At 43.2% G+C, this 17,218-nt stretch overlaps 1 protein-coding gene across 5 annotated transcripts; it reads right to left on the bottom strand.

The window, feature by feature from the left end:
• Positions 1–196: 196 nt before the first annotated feature.
• Positions 197–17,018, bottom strand: IL10RB (interleukin 10 receptor subunit beta). Of its 5 annotated transcripts, none has more exons than XM_081003591.1 (7): positions 16,639–17,018; positions 7,744–7,873; positions 6,883–7,043; positions 5,109–5,287; positions 4,429–4,579; positions 3,209–3,351; positions 197–2,449 (listed from the first exon to the last, which is right to left on the bottom strand). In XM_081003591.1, exons 1-7 carry the CDS (start codon positions 16,688–16,690, stop codon positions 2,231–2,233), a joined length of 1,035 nt encoding a protein of 344 aa, XP_080859717.1. In that variant the 5' UTR covers positions 16,691–17,018; the 3' UTR covers positions 197–2,230. The 5 variants fall into 5 exon arrangements, with proteins under 5 accessions (XP_080859717.1, XP_080859718.1, XP_080859719.1 ...); XM_081003592.1 differs by having other exon boundaries at positions 7,750–7,873; XM_081003593.1 differs by having other exon boundaries at positions 7,845–7,873; positions 16,639–17,013.
• Positions 17,019–17,218: the final 200 nt, after the last annotated feature.

Raw genomic sequence — 17,218 nt, 5'->3', positions numbered from 1 at the left:
TAGTTGATCTAATTTCAAAGGTCAATAGCAATACATACAAATATAAGTAAACGGTTAAATCTTCCTGCTAGATCAGAGCACTATATTGATTGTACTTTAATCATTAATATGAGTAAGGGTATGAATTGTTAAATTTGTTAGATTTGAGCATTGCATCCCAAATGTAACTATTAATCAGCTTCAGGAAGGACAGAGAGAACTTCCATACATTTATTCAATCAAAATAGGAGGTCAGGTACCATCATTAAAAATTGAAATACATGCCAAATATTTTAAAATAAATAAATGTCCTCTTCTGCACATTTGTCATAAAACATAGCTTTGTCTCTGAAGCAGTGTGCATTTATTTCTGAACACTCATATGCATATAAGTGTTGTAATAAAACCTTGAGGTTATTTACAAAAAGAATAAAACAATAAAATTCTCAGTAAAAAGGCTAAAAACAACCATTTAAAATGGTAAAAAAACCAATTAAGATCAAGCAGCTATGCCATACAAAGTGCACTTCTACACAACCACTCAGAAGTAAATTCTGCGAATATCAATGGGGCTTACTCCCAGGTGCATAGTAAAGGTAAAGGGAACACTGACCATTAGGTCCAGTTGTGACCGACTCTGAGGTTGCGGTGCTCATCTCACTTTAGTGGCCAAGGGAGCCAGCGTACAGCTTCCGGGTCATGTGGCCAGCATGACCAAGCCACTTCTGGCGAACCAGAGCAGCACACGGAAACACAGTTTACCTTCCCACCAGAAGGTACTTGCACTTGGAAGTGATTTCGAACTGCTAGGTTGGCAGGAGCAGGAACCGAGCAACGGGAGCTCACCCCGTCACGGGGATTCGAACCGCCGATCTTCTGACTGGCAAGTCCTAGGCTCTGTGGTTTAACCCACAGCGCCACCCGCATCCCATAGGTGCATAGTACTAGTCTAAATAAATGGAGATTAATTCCGTGTATTGGAAAGAATCCGGTGGAAGTTCGTAATGACTAAGGACTCGTCCACACTTCCACTTGTCCCATGTATAGAAAGCATGTGTCTGAGTGGTTTTCCACTTGTCCAGTGCTTTCTAGGCAAGGATCCAAGTGATTTTGCCTTTGTTCCAGTGCTTTTCTCTGAAAACCCTGCTCTTTCGTGCTAGATCGGAACAAATGTCAATCCAGAGAAAAACCCAATTTGCTCCGATTCAATAGTAAACAGAGGGGTTTCCCGGGGAAACTGGTGGGACAAGCAGAAGTATGAATGAGCCCTGGGTTCTACTGAAGAGGGATTTAGGCACATACGAGCTACACATACGAGAAACTGAGCCGTTGAACAGGTATCCCCAGGTTGAAAAGCGAAGCCCAGGAGCTATGTTTCCAGGGCTCAGCAATAGCCAAAAATCATCTTGTTCAGGGACAGAGTGAAACAGGACAGTGGATAGTTGGCTGGTTTCAGTATTCACTCCTCTCAGGCCCTGGCTTTGCATGCGCAACACTAATTGGTGTTCATTATATAGCTAACATTCAGAACATATGGAAACATGCTACTGTGAACATATGTATCTAGCTGGATAATGGTGTGAAGACTGCAATCCCAACCCAACTCTATTTGTGCCTTTAAAAGATACAAATGGATGCGCCAGAATAAGGTTGGGAAAGCATCTTGCAATGCAAATTGCATTGAAAACAATGCTGTGTAGATATATGCCAGCCATACAAGATGTACATCAGATTTATACCCAATCCAGCAAGTGAGATGCACATAGGAGTTTGCTTACAGGGATAGATGTTCTTACCTAGATCCTATGTATGATGGTGTTCTTGAATACAGACACAGTTTAAAGCAAATATGGATCAGAAAACATAATACTATGGGAGCATCATTATTTTATAAATCCCAGTATGTTTCTCATAATGAATTTGAACTATTCTACACAATGCACAAATCCACTTGTAATAAAAGATTTGGAACTTCACAATTTTGATATAAGTGAACTTGCTTAACTAATACTTCATTGATGGTTTGTTCTAAAATTAAGGCTTCAATATATATAAAAATAAATCTTTAAAATAGATAATTTGTATTTACAAGATTATTTAAAAATATATTATAACAGAATAAATATAGTTTTGAAAAAATGTTGACAAAGTTAACAGTTTTAAATCTGTAATGTGCAAGGTGTTTGTTGCTTCCTTGAAAGTGCCACCAACTGCCTTCAAAACACACTTTCCACGTTTTTTTCTTCCACTTTTAAGAGTGTACCAGAGGCGTAAAATCTGAAACTTCTTTTGGCCTAAGGATTTCTTCATGAGAACCTTGGAGCAGCTGCTTTGCATTTCTCATTTGTTCCTCAGATTCATTATCGCTTTTTGACTCCTCTGAAAGGACAATTATCTTGTCATAGGACTGTTCTTCTCCTTGTGACTGAGATGCAAGAAACTGAGAACTGTAAAAAGGCTTGCTTAAAAACTGGGAGGGAAAAAAAGAGAAGAAAGATGAAGGAACTTGTTTTTTTCTAATCATTCCTGCTGCTTTTAAGAGACGCTTTAAAACAGGCATACAAATTTCCTATTTCCTGGTTGTCAGGAAAGACTAAAACATTAATCCAGGTGACTAACTGTCTACTACAATTCTAAGAATCTCAAAATCTCAATGCTTTTTCTTACCCTCAAGCTATAGATAGTGCCCTATAAACTATTATTTTTGAGGTGTCAGCATCATGGAAGAAATTCTTAAACTGAAGTACAGTGGGCAAATAAATAGTAGGTATTATTCATCCATATGTGGAAGAGGATCTGCATGGAGCTCAATGGAGCCATTGGAGTCCCATTCCCCCACTGGCCCCCAGCCCTATGCATATAGTCAAAGTGTACTGTTCAGTCATACAGTATCTGAAATGAGCAGCTTCTTTGTGCCTCACAAAGAGCAATTTGGTGAGATAATTGTATGTTTTGACACCGTAGAGAACTTCAGTGAGTGTCACCATCTGATGGGACATTCAGAAGAAAGGATTATGATACACCAAAGGAGGAAAAATGACCACATTATTGCAGCTTTCCCATGATTTTTTTTTAACTGGGCTTAAACAAACCGAAACTATGGAGGGTTGTACTTATATTTACATATCTTGGATCTCCATGGAGAATAATTGGTTGATGGATGGGTTGAGTTTTTAATTAGTTTTAGCAACAGATTCTTAAGTAAACTGTAAAGTACAAATGAACAAACCTCTATGAAATGTTGTGGTAAATAATACGAAGGTAAGAAGATGTATTTGGCCCATCGATAAACATGTAAAATCATAAAGCAGATGAAAGGTAACAAAGCCAACACTGATAGCAGGATAATAGTCAGCTGCACTGTATTTATACCTACATGGGGGGGGGGGGAGGGAAAGAAACTGTTAATTCCTTTTGGAGTACCGTATATCATAGAGGTACATATTCTCCAACCCCTCACTTTCCTGTTTGAAAATTTAAATACTTCGTAAGACATTCCACAATAACAAAATTACAACTAAGACAATATTTATATTTGTTGATAGGGGCACAGAAGAAATGAAAATAAAATTTGGTCTGTTGTAAGCTTGTTTCATTTTAGCCAGCCATTTTCAGATGTAGAGTTCGTCTGTTCTACATAATAATTTTTTGTGCCTTCAAATCAAAGTCTGAGAGGCCTGACATGTTATAGCACATGGACCATGGGTAAAGTCCTTATGCACGTAAGCTTTTCACGTGCACCTGGACTAACTTAAATGCAGTTACCAAGTGTGCTGGGTGGTCCATTCAACTGCTGACAGCATGAGGACACCTGCATGCTAACATTCCACTGGCATGTGAATGGGCATATGCATTAAGAACACAAGAGTCTATATCAGCTCAGTGGACATCTAGTCCTGCAACCTGTTCTCATAGTGGCGAACCAGATGCCTATGGGAAGCCTGAAAGCAGGACATGAGCCCAACAACATCCTTCCCACTTCTGATCCCCAGCAGCTGGCACTCAGAGATATACTGCCGGACAGTGGATAAAGAACATAGCCACTGTGTCTAGTAGCCATTAAGTGTATTCAAACATGACTTGATCAAAATCTCAGACTGGCAAGTGTTGACCCTATGGCCCAAATCAGACCTTTGTTTTTGCTTCAATAGGAAGATGCCCTAGTTCTTCCTAATTTGGATGTGCTTCAGGAGCACAAAACTGAAGTATTAAAACCAAGATTCTTAGCTCATGCTCACTTACTTGAGTGTAAATGACATGAAATTCAGAAGGATTTATTTGTGAGTGACCGACCATGCATAGGACTAGCTTAGATGTTTTATATAAATCTAAGCACAAATCAGTGAGGTTTCACTTTAATTCAATCAATAAGTGGGGTGTGGGGTAGAGAAAGAGTACAGACTTTAAAAATGTCCTTTATGAATAGGTATTCAATCCATTAAATATTACCATTGTCAGTTGTAGTGATACATAAAGCGTTACTCCAGTCCCCATTTTTATTTAATTCAACAATAAATGCTTGAGCCTGAAGGCAATATGTTGTCCCAGGATCCAGATCAGGCAATGTTTTAGAAGACTGTGTTATATTCACATATCTAACCTAGTATGAAAGTAGGAAATTGACAAATGAGAATCTTAACAGCACAATCCTATCCTCCTTTCTAGGTCCTGCCCTTTACCTTAAATCAGAAGGCTATGCTTGGAAAGCTAGCTGGAGCCTACTGGCTCTGACCCACTTCCTACAAAACCTCTTATTGTTTTGTGCCACAGCTTAAGGTTTCTGTACGTCAAAAAACATATGGCAAAGGATGCTGTCCCTTTTCAACCCTTCCTAGTGATGAAAGAATAAGGTGCTAAATCCTTATCTTAGAGAGGCCTGATTCTCCCATCCTACAAATCACTCATTACAAATCACTACCAGCAGCACACTTCTGTACCAGTAATCGAATGCTAGTAGAAGAGAATAGACTCCTACTGGAAAACTTACTTAGAAACTAACGTAGCCTGGTTGACCCTGTCAGTGCTATCTAATGATCAGGTTTAAGTTTTTGAGACTCAGAACTCACTAAAGCTTTCCTGTACTTGTTTATGTAGCAACATATTTAATCACCATAACAGAGACACACTACCTGTTCACCATCATAATCTTTCTTCCAAATTCGCATCTTGTAAGTCACAAAACCATGGCCATAAAAATGTTTTATGGAATATTTGCCACCATCTCTAGAAACAAGTGGGTCTGTGATTTGTACAATCAAGACCCCGGGTGTTGTAGCTTCAGCTTGTACAGCAGGTGGTTCAATGATTGCTAAATGAAGTGGAGGAAAACAAAAGTTAACAAATTTGTTTGTTTTTACTTTGCTCTTAGATCCATTTAAATATGCAGTACACCATATAAGAAGTTTGCTTTTTTTCACATGAGAAAGTTCGAGAAAGTATTTAATATAGAATGAAACACTAGGGAAGTGGCACCTGAATAGTTGTGGCACCATAAGAACACTATGTTATTTCTGCTTTTGCTAAGAACAAAAGTGGGAGTATGGAATGTTTTCACTGCCTCATCTTTTCAACTTCTTTTGAGGTTACATCGTCTCTGTTGAACAGATGGATGCAGGTTCAGTTTGTTAAACATGAATAAGAATGGTGCTTAATTTTGAGGGACTGATAGTTTATGCATTAATCGACTGTGCTTTACCAAAATGCCTCTAGTTATAAGCAGCTTCATTGATATGGCTACTGAACCAAATTTCTATGTCCATGACTGAGAACAGGTTTCCTGTGGATTTCCCCAGGAAAGGTCTGGGATCATAGTCTACATATGTTTTTTGAAGCTTTATGAGAGAGTATAATCAAGCACATCATATTTCTCATTATATCATAAATGATCTGCACTTCCTCTCAAAGCACCTCAGCTACCTCTAGGTGTTTCTTAATGGATGCCTTGCGAATTGATTACCAAGAAATAATGCCCGCAACTATTTTTTGGATTCAGAAATGAAGAAATAAAATATATACAGGCCCACTTATTCTCTGGCTCCAATAGCATTTGAATGGTTTCAGAAGTATTTATTTTGGTTATAAAAAGGTCCAAATGCGTGTCACATTTTATGCACACCAACAAGCTAACCATCATAATATTCCAAAACTGCAATTAGTAAAACTAGCTTGAGAGACAGAATGTGAAAATGACTGTGGGGCCATGTCCCCACCCCAACCCTCCAGTATTTTGACATAGCTATTTTGACTTAGCTTTCACAAGCCTTTCTCAGTGCATTGTTCAAACACAGCAGGGAAATACCCTGCTTTTTTTATTCAGAGAGTGGGTGTAGGAAGGGGAGTGCCTTCAGGGTAAGATCTATAGAGAAAGTTTGTAGATAGCATACAACTGTTTAAGTGGACAAATAAATGGGATCAAATTATAAATCCTTTGGGAACACTGATCAGGAACCTGTGGTTGTGGGCTTATAAAACTAGCTGCTGAAAGAGTACTTTGGGTGAAGTAATCCAGGTAAATCAGATAAATGGAAACTAAAATGAAAAGTGAAACTATTCCAAAGGGCACAACAAGCCAAAGAGGCCCACAGAAAGCTGTACAAGCAAAGGAGCGGAATCCTAGGAGTGTGCCAAATCAGAGCAAAGGTTGTCCATGGGAAACTCTCATAGTCTATGAAAAACACAGACATTTTACTAAGTCGAACATGGTCTTGGAACTTATGCACAGTATCCAACATAAGCTGAGTCCACCGAGCATACTTAGGTAGATATCACCCTGTGCCTTTTTCTTTGCTCTAATTGGTCTTAACTAACCCTTCACCATGATGTTGTTCTAAAGAAACCATATTGTTAAGCCAGACAACACAACCTTTAAAAATAATATTCCAGTGAACTTGAATCTTCACTTACTGTCACTGAATGGTGTGAAGGTGATGTTTACCCAGTTTGATCGCTCCTCCTCAACTTCAGTTCTAACTCTTACAATGTAACTACCATGTATAGGGATACTTGAAATATTGCACTTTGTGACGTCAGTTCTTTGGCATAAATCAGTGAACCCATTTCCATATCTGTAAAAATGGAAAGAAAATCAATGTGTTATTGAGGAAAGAATAGCTCTCTCTCTCTCTCTCTCTCTCTCTCTCTCTCTCTCTCTCATTTCAGTCAACAATTCATTTTCAATTCTTAAAAGTTGTATAATCAATGCATCATTTGAAACATCTATCATGTGGTATCCTTGGGCAGCTCCCAGTGCCCTTACAGAGCCCAGTAGCGATGACTGCTCTGGAGACCCTTATCCCCCCACTCCCAGGCTCCACACTCTCAGTGCTGAGTGGCCGCATCAAGCTATCCTTTAATTCCCCTTTATCCCCCTGCCCCAGCATCTCTGGGGCATAGTGAGAAATCAATAGGGTGCCTAGACCTAGCCATACCACACTTTTTAAAGCACTGCCTCTACAACAGTCACCAGGGACCACTGAGAGAGAAAGGTGCCCAACACAGGAAACTTTGGCCAAGGGCTCCACAAACCTGGAGCTGACCCTGGCACATTCCTTTTTCCCTCCCTTGCACCAAAGCACCCAAGACAGGGGGAGGGGTGGCTGTGGAAGTCTCCACAAGTACAAGAAGGGGGTCTCGGTGGGGAGGGCGGGGAACTAGCTGTCAACGAAGAAGATTTGCTTTGTTCTATGGCCTCTGTGGTGCACTTCCATAGATCATATGATTGTGCCCTTAAAATAAACTATTAAAATTATAAGCCATTTCACTCACACATACACTTTATACTGAACTGTGTAAGTCATGCTTCCTTTGTGAAAATTAGGTGGATCCCACTGGAGAAAAGTGTCGAACATAACTGAATGAAGTCTTACATTCTGAGGTTCTGGTACCATCCCATGCACTGTAAATACAAACATGATATGCTGTTTAAATACCGGTATGTGGCCTTGAATTTCTTTCACTGGTTGGAAAAATGCATTTAAACAATTTAGGATACAAATGTGGTTAATTCTTTCCTCCTACGCTTTTTTAAAAAATACTGTTTTTATTTATTTTCATGGTACAGAAGATAAATTTTGAGAAAACAACTGTTACAACAGTAAACCACAAGTAACTTGTCCTGATAAAATTACAGACTTTTATCATGCCATGTGTTAAAGTTTCGTTTGATTACCACATTTCCCCATGAGTGCTGGGTGGATTCCTGCCACAGTCTGAACAATTGATGTATTCAACAAACGTTTGCCATATGTTATAAAAGGTATATGGATTGTGTTTGCTCTTTGCCACTCTCACCTGGCACGTTAGTTTCTCAGCCAATGCTATTGACCATAGTCTGTTATACCAAGAATCAATGTTTTCATCACCGGTTTTCCAACATCTGGCTATCTCCTTAACAACAGCAGTCAAAAGAAAGACTAAGAGGTGATCTTTAGAATAATCATGAGCAGACGGGATCCTAAGCCCAAGTAGTGCTAGTGCAGGGGGCATTTCAATTGTTTTGCTGTATACCAAGCTTATTAATCCTCCTACTATTAAAGCACTCTTCCCCAACCTGGTGCCCTCCAGATGTTTGGACTACAGCTCTCATCAGTTCCAGCCAGCAAGGGTGGCTAGGGTTGTAGTCTAAAACATCTGGTGGGCACCACGTTGGCAAAGGCTGTTCTAAATCGTCACCATCCATTTGTCATTGTTGCTACTTCTTTATTAAGATACAACCTCATCTGTATCACCTCACCTGTTGTGTTATTTTTGGTTCTGAGATTTACAGCATGATAAATTTATTCAGAAAATGAAGGTATGGCAGGAAGGTCATATTTAAATCAGAGAAGGATTGAAGGAAGATGGAAGAAAACACAGGGATATGTAATAAGGAATATTGAAAGATGGAAGAAAGCATCATATCAAGGATGTCAGAAATACAGAATATAAAAGTAGTTAACCAGCATTACTGAATACAAAACACAGAGCAGCCAGCCCTGCCATTTGGCAGAGGGAAGCAAGAAGCAGGATACTCATAAGAGACCAATGAATCGTGGCATATATGTTACAGGAAAATGGAATTTGGTTAAATATTAGGAAATCTTTTTTCACTATGAAAGTGGTCTACGAAAGGCTTCAACTGGAGGTTATCCAGAAAGGCCTGAACAAACATCTCTTTGTGAAACTTTAGCATTTTTCTTAGAGTCAAGGGCTGCATAGATGGCTGAAGGGTGACTTGTAACTCCCTTTTACGATTTATGAGCTGATTTATGTCAATACTTGCTGAAACTTTTGTTTTTTAACTAGAAGGCAGAAAACAGAGGGGTTTTTTAAAAAGTAAAATACAAGAATATATGGTAAAATATGTTGTGAAATAGTTCAATTGCAGTCTGAAAATGCATTTGATCAGCAGTGAATTTTCAGTATCAGTTTACTCAATCTTGTAAAATACCATGATTGTTCAAGTGCTATGACTCGAGAATGAATCATATTATATTACAGTGGTACCCCGCAAGACGAACGCCTCGCGAGACGAAAAACTCGCAAAACGAAAGGTTTTTTCGTTTTCGAGTTGCCTCGCAAGACGAATTTCCCTATGGGCTTGCTTCGCAAAACGAAGCTTGCCCCGGGGACAGCGGGTCTTCTCATTTGAAGCAAGGGGCGGTGGGGAGAAGCGATCTTCTCCCCGCAGCCCCAGGTCCGGGGACAGCGGGAAGCGATTCCCGCTGCCCCCGGACCTCTTTTGAAGCAAGGGTTTGCGGGGAGATCGCTTCTCCCTGCAGCCCCTTGCTTCAAAAGAGGTCCGGGGGCAGCGGGAAGCTTCGCGCTGCCCCCGGACCTCTTTTGAAGCAAGGGTTTGCGGGGAGATCGCTTCTCCCTGCAGCCCCTTGCTTCAAAAGAGGTCCGGGGGCAGCGCGAAGCGCTTCGCGCTGCCCCCGGACCTCTTTTGAAGCAAGGGTTTGCGGGGAGATCGCTTCTCCCTGCAGCCCCTTGCTTCAAAAGAGGTCCGGGGGCAGCGCGAAGCGCAGCGCTTCTTCCCCGCTGCCCCCGGACCTCTTTTGAAGCAAGGGGCTGCGGGGAGATCGCTTCTCCCGGTGCTCCAAAGCGGGGCGGGGGGTCGGGAACACCTTCCCCCACCGCCCCGCTTCGGAACGCTGCTCCGAAGCGGGGCGGGGGGGTGGGAACACCTTCCCCCACCGCCCGGCTTCGGAACGGTGCTCCGAAGCGGGGCGGGGGGTGGGAACACCTTCTGAAGGCTGGCGGGGGGCAAAAGTCTTTGTCCCCCCTGCCTGCCTTCCCAGGGGCTTTTAAATCGCCCCGGACAGCGGAGAAGTCCTCCGCTGTCCCGGGGCGATTTTAAAATGCCGCCCGCCAGCATTTTAAGATTGCCCGGACAGTGGAGAAGTCCTCCGCTGTCCCGGGGTTTTTTAAAATGCTGGGGGTGGGAAGAAAAGCCCTTATCCCCCCCCCCAGCCTTCAGAAGAGGTCCGGGGACAGAGTGTCCCCGGACCTGGTCTGAAGGCGGTTTCCCTAGGAACGCATTAATTGATTTTCAATGCATTCCTATGGGAAACCGTGCATCGCAAGACGAAAAACCCGCAAGACGAAGAGACTTGCGGAACGAATTAATTTCGTCTTGCGAGGCACCACTGTACACCCATCAGTTAGTTCATGGTGCATGGCTGTCCTTCCCTGTTCTTTGTACGTTTTTCAACTTATCTTAGTTGCTACAAAACTGAAACTAGAAAATGTTCCATTATTTTCAGAGTGGATAAAAATGATCTTCAAAAGGTATTTTAATGTTGATCTCGTTATTTCAGCTCTTGGATTCATTGCCTATAACAACTGCAGGTCATTACAATATAGCAAAAGAAATATATCTACTACCCTGATCTTATGAGGCAATTTCACTTTCCTCCTTATATCTTTCTGATCAGTACCATTAAGTGTGGCATAAACCAGGGCTGGAGTACCTTTTAAAAGTCTGAGGGCCACACTCCCCTTCTGGGCAACCTCCCAGGGGCCACATGCCATTGGTGGGCATGGCCAGAGGCAAAAGTTAACAGAGCAATGAATGGGAATTCTTCCTTTGTACAGTAGTCAAGTTTCTACACACATACCCCTAGCTACCCTCCATCCAGCCGAGCAAGAAGCATTGCCACAACCTAGTAGTTTGGCATTTTTAAGTTAGCCTCTGGCAACCTGGTGACTGGACTATAACTTACAGCTGTGCTGGTTGGGGGGCAGATGGGTGTTGTAATCCAAGATATATGAAAGCCGGTGAAGGCTGAAATTCCACTTATTTCAGCAGGATTTAAATGCACAAAATGTACCAACTACATTACCTTTCCAGTGCAAGACCACTTTTAGTAAGTACTGTGAATTAACAATACAGAGCATTATACAATATTTTTGATCACAGTAGTTTAATTACTGGGTAAAAGCAATTGCAATGTATTCTTGGTAATGTATGGGACGCGGGTGGCACTGTGGGTAAAACCTCAGTGCCTAGGACTTGCCGATCGTATGGTCGGCGGTTCGAATCCCTGCGGCGGGGTGAGCCTTTCGGTCCCAGCTCCTGCCCACCTAGCAGTTCGAAAGCACCCCTAAGTGCAAGTAGATAAATAGGTACCGCTTTATAGTGGGAAGGTAAACGGCGTTTCCGTGTGCTGCGCTGGTGCTGGCTCGCCAGAGCAGCTTCGTCACGCTGGCCACGTGACCCGGAAGTGTCTCCGGACAGCGCTGGCCCCCGGCCTCTTAAGTGAGATGGGCGCACAACCCTAGAGTCGGACACGACTGGCCCGTACGGGCAGGGGTACCTTTACCTTTACCTTGGTAATGTACACAAAAATGTGGGATTCAAAGATGTTTGGCTCTAGAAGTTTCCATATGAAAGAACTTTCTACAACTATGAATGCAATATACAGAACAGACTATGCTATGCAACTATCTGCATAGAATAAAGAGATCCAAACTCATCTGTTTTGCCTTACAAGTGGGAATGGAATCAAGAGTCAGCATTGTCTGGTACCTGCTGAGGCTCACACTCTAGCAGGGAGTCACAGTCTCCCTATCCTGCTGGTTCTCTTCCTTGCTGTTGCTGCCTATCCCCATGCCCTCCCCAAGCACTGACTGAATGAGAAGGAACCGCTGCCTCCATTCATCTTTCACTCTTCCACTGGGCTGACTGGTTGGACACAGAGAAAGACAGCAGATAACTGGGCAGTGGCAAGAAGGATGTATGCCCATTTAAATCTGTATACCACTCTTCGTCCCAAGATCTCAGGGCGGTTCACAGCATAAAAACACAGGATAAAAATACAAAATACATAATAAAAACATGGACGAAAACAAAACAAACCAGTAACCTCCATCTCCCTTCAAAAAACCCTATGAAACCCTGGAGCCAGCAATGTTTTCAACATGACTTTCAGTAGCATGCAGCTATAATGAACAGTTAGGTGCTTGCCAGTTTACACACTGGGCTATGAAAAAATAAGCAGTTCTAATCTCACTCCAGCCTTTGATTTGTTAACATAAGAACTGTCTTCTTGGATCAGACAGGGAGTTGATCATTCCGTCTCCAGCTGTGGACAACAAGGTGCCTCTGAGAACCTTATAATCAGAGCACGATCGAAGTATCAATCCTCTTTCATTCCTTTACACAGGCATTCCATTCAGCTGACTTCACTGAGAAGAACCATAACTGGATTTGTTCTCCATAAATTTGTTTAATCACTTTGTAAACAGCATCCTTCCGCCTATTATAGGAAAATTTCGCAACTGTCAATCAGGGTGTGTGTAGTCAAATTTTGTTATCTATGAGAAATGGATGGTTGCATCAGAACTGACAACCCTAAGATTAAAAAGAAAGAAAGAAAGATGGCTGTGTAGCTCATAAGAAAAATTCCAAAATCTATATTAGGGCAACATCTTTATTAAGCCAGTCAAACTATCACAAGATAGTGTGCCAACGTTCAGATTTTCTAGAACTCTTCATCCAGACTATGGCAAAGAAAGGAAGTGTGGGTTCATGCAGGTGAATAAAAGATGGGGAGAAACCAAAAATTAACCCAATTAAAACCTGAGGTACCAAGCCCATATACTACCTGAATCTTGATTGTATAAAGGAAGTCAGTACTGTGTGCAATCTCACATGTTCTACACAACTTCTATATGACTATATTGTCCCAAATAGTGCAATGAGAAATTCTAATTACTGACGCTGCTGTTCAGTTATGAGCTGTACACCTACAGTTATATTGGTAATAAAAAAAGACACTTGGTTTTAGTAGCATTTCTATGAAAGCATCAATCACAGCTTTCTATTGCTTGGTGTTCTTTCACATATTTTAGTGTGTTTCCTTCTAGTTTCATCAGATAAACTGAACTATGGCTTGGATCCAGACTTGCATTAATGGTGGTATGCCACTTCAGCAAAAGGGAATTCCCCAAAAGGGATGTCTATTTTACCACCTGTATTTCCCTAAGAACTTAATCTGCTGAGTCAGGCCATCTAATCCACAGCATCCTGTTCCCACAGCAGTCAACCAGATGTGTGGGAAGCCTGCAAGTAGTTGGACGTGAGTACAACAGCACTCAGCCCACCTGTAATCCCCAGGAACTGACATTCAGAGGCATGATGAACCCAGTGCCATCCAATAACAGACGAAGCATGGGTGAGTAAGGCAATGAGGCGGCACTTTCTTGAGGAGCAGCCACCAACTGTTTTGCTTTGCTTGCTCACTGTGAATGACACCGTTGAGATCAATCCTTCCTGCTGTGTTACCCAAAGAGAGAGGATGTGTGATCAGGAAGAGACTTCTAGTCGGAAATAATAGGTAAGGCATCAGAGGAAGTGTTGATTGCAAGTGAAAGAGGAACGCTGAACAAATATGTGGAGGCAGCAGCTACTCCAGAAAAGAGGACTACTTGATCACCTGCCCTCTCTCACTGGGCAACAAGAGGATGGAGAAGAGGATTGGGCTTCTTAGGCCCAGTGCCTGTTCTTGCACCACTAACATGGAGAGCACAGGGAAGCCAGCAAAGATGAGATTTCCACAACCAACCAGCTATGCTGCACTGCTGGGGGGGGGGGGCAAGCAACTGGGCAGAGGTAGCTATTTGCACTCTCTTTAGGCAGCGCCATGCACCTCATCCTCACTGCTGCTGTGTCCACAGAGGATGAGCGAGAGATGGGATTGAGTAGTAACTTGTCTTGTTTGCTAGCTTCCTTCCCTACCAAGCGGCACAGCTCAAAGGAGAAAAAACTGGGAGGGTGAGTGTGTACTCCAGGGGGCTTCATGGCTGTGTGTGTTTCCCCTCACCTGCATCATTCTAGCTTCCAGTGCAGGTCAAAGGAAGTGAGGAGAGAGTCATATTTACTGCTCGATTGCACCAGCAACAACTGCTGGTGAACTGCTTTTTCTTCAAACGTACAGTGTCAGTGTCAAACACGTTTCTTTAAAATTGTGCTTAATGTAAGGCACAGTGTGACCTAAAAAACTGGTTTAAGTTTCACGAAAGCTACAGCTGTTCCATCCAACTATGACAGGCACTGGAGTTTCTATAGGGTGTGTCTGGTCACCGTCTAAGCCGAGTGGGTTGATTTAGAGCAATTATTTAGATCTCTAAGGGGGGGAGACGAGAGAAACCAATTTAAATCAGTTTCCCATTGATACTTATTTATATGTTTCCTAAACAACGGTGCCAATCTGACTTGTAAACCATGTTAATTCACAGCTGCTTGTAAAAAAGCCAACAAAGTTACTGACATGCAAACTACCTTGTTGAGAGCTGGCAGGGCAGGGATATAAAACTGCATTCCTATGCTGGGCATGGAAGAGGACTCCCTCCTCCAGCTGTCTATTTGGTTTATTTGCCAAGCACAAAGGAGGAACAGAGCAACCTGTCCAGCAAGTCCACTTGCCTGAATGAAATGCCTGGTCACTTATGGCAACCAACGCAAAAGTGAAAAAGATCATTATTACACTTTTGTTTCATTATTGCAACCAGATCCTATGTCTTTCGCTTTGGAGGACTGGTATGAATGAACTTAAATCATACTTAAACTATGGTTTAAATGGGAATGCACTGCATACATATTGGTGCACACAGCTGAAACTGCTGGTGCTTCACTCCTCTCCTGCTCCTGATGAGCTTCCAGGAAACAGGTTGTGGTCTAACTTAGCATTGCTTCCAAATCCAGGCTCATTGTTTGTTTAAAAAAAAAATGAGTCAAGAACAAACCTTGGTTATGGTTCATGGGAAAGAAACAAACCAGAACCTGAGTTCAGGTGCAACGCTATGCCAGACTATGGCTTAGTTCTCAGCAGCAGCAAGACCCATAGAAGAAGCGCCCTGTGCAAAAACACCCCTATGTGTTTCTGAGGCTCCGTGTATACACACCGTCAGCCGTGTGCATCAACATGTGTGCACAGCAGGCTACGACAACAAACCATTGCCTGGGAGCCTCCAATCTGCCCTTGATCTCATCCCCACCCACCTTTTTCTGTTTTAACAGTACAAATTCTACAAACACCTTCCATATCTCCTCAGAATCATTTCTCCTGCATGTTCCCTGTCTTACCTTAAAGGCACTTGTTAATTTATCATTAACATACCATTACACCTCCTTATACCATACTAATATACCTCTTTATACCATTACAGTGGTACCTCTGCGGATGGGATCTGTTCCGGAGGTCCGGTTGGATCCCAAGGTTTCCGCAACCTGTGGATCGCTTCTGCGCATGCAAGCTCCGCAAAACCCAGAAAAATACTTCAGGGTTTGCCGCATTAGCAACCTAAAGTTTACGTAAACAGAGGGTTACGTAACGCAAGGTACTAATGTATTCCATTTTATATTCTGCTTGCCCCTTCCACTTCCTAGCTATAATAATTTGTGCTGCTGTCAATAAATTTGTGAGCAAGTGCTTCATAGCCTGCAAACCTTCCACCCCATCGTAAGTAATGCTACCTCTGGACTTTCGTTCACTTTTAACCCAGTGATAACCCTGTTATCTCCTTAAACACCCTTTGCCCCCCAAAAATGTACATATTTACACCCCCACCACATGTGGACATAATTCCCAGTTTCCTGGCATCCCCTCCCATATAACATCGAATATTCCTTGTTTATTTGATTTAATTTGACCAGTGTTGAATACCTTCTCCAAACTAATTTATGATAATTTTCTTTTATTCCTATAGACAACATTTTCAACATACTTTCACCCATATTTTCCTCCAGCTTTGACTATCTACCCTGTCATCTCCTTTCCCCACACCCCTTTTAACTGATCTTCTTGATCCTTCTACTAATATTTTATAAATCTCACTGGTTCCCTCGCCCCCGCCTTCTGATGACTCCAGGCTTGCCATAGGTCCGGAAAATCCCCGATGGCGAAACAGCTCAAGTAGCTTAAAATCTGGGTTTGTTCCCAAACAATTTGGGTGGTTTCCTAAAAAAAACCTCAACAACTTTGCGGCTGTGTCAGGAATTTTACTTTTCGAAATATAGCAACCCCCGATGGCTCCTGGTGGAGGGCAGCAGCCGGACACGTGCGCGGGAGGCGCAGAGAAATCTCGTCCCAATTCCGAGGGAAAACAGCAGCTTCTGGCCGGCCGCTCCCAGAAGTAACCCCGGGAAGCCCGGGACGAGAGGAGCCGCCCTTTCCTTACCTGACCAGAAGAGGCAGCTGCAAATGAGGCAGGGCCAGCCTCGTGGGTCCATCTCCCACGAAGGCTCGCTTCCCGAGGGGGCAGTCGATGCCCCCCAGAACTCGCCTGGGCGGACTCCTCTCTCGGAGCGGCTCAGTCACGTCCGGGCGCCTCCTCCTCCGACCTCTCCCTTCTCCTTTCTGCGCTTGGCTCCCCTCATAGCGCCCAAACCGCGCGGCCTCAGCCCAGCGCGGCCACTTCCTCGCGCTCGCTGTCTGGAAGCAGCCCAGGTGAACCTCGCTCCCCGGACGAAACACACGGGAACTCCCGCCTCCCGACGCTGCCCTGGGAGGCGGGAGGCAGCAACGGAGCCGCGCCCTCAGCGCCCCTGGCGAGCCAACAGCGCCCAGCAAACATCGCAGGTGCTGCTGCCGTGTGTCCCTACGGCCTATGAAGCCCGCTCAGGAACTGTAAAGAGGAATCATTCCCATCTGCCGCAAGCCATCGCATTCTCTGAACGCAGGGACCAAACTAAGATAGGGGACTGTTTTTCATAGCCAACTCATCACAAGCCCCTCATAATTAGATATTCCCAGGTGAA

Source organism: Podarcis pityusensis (assembly GCF_964106645.2).
Source record: "Podarcis pityusensis genome assembly, chromosome: 4".
Classification (NCBI taxonomy): Eukaryota; Metazoa; Chordata; class Lepidosauria; order Squamata; family Lacertidae; genus Podarcis; species Podarcis pityusensis.
This window is presented reverse-complemented; position numbering and strand designations above follow the sequence as displayed.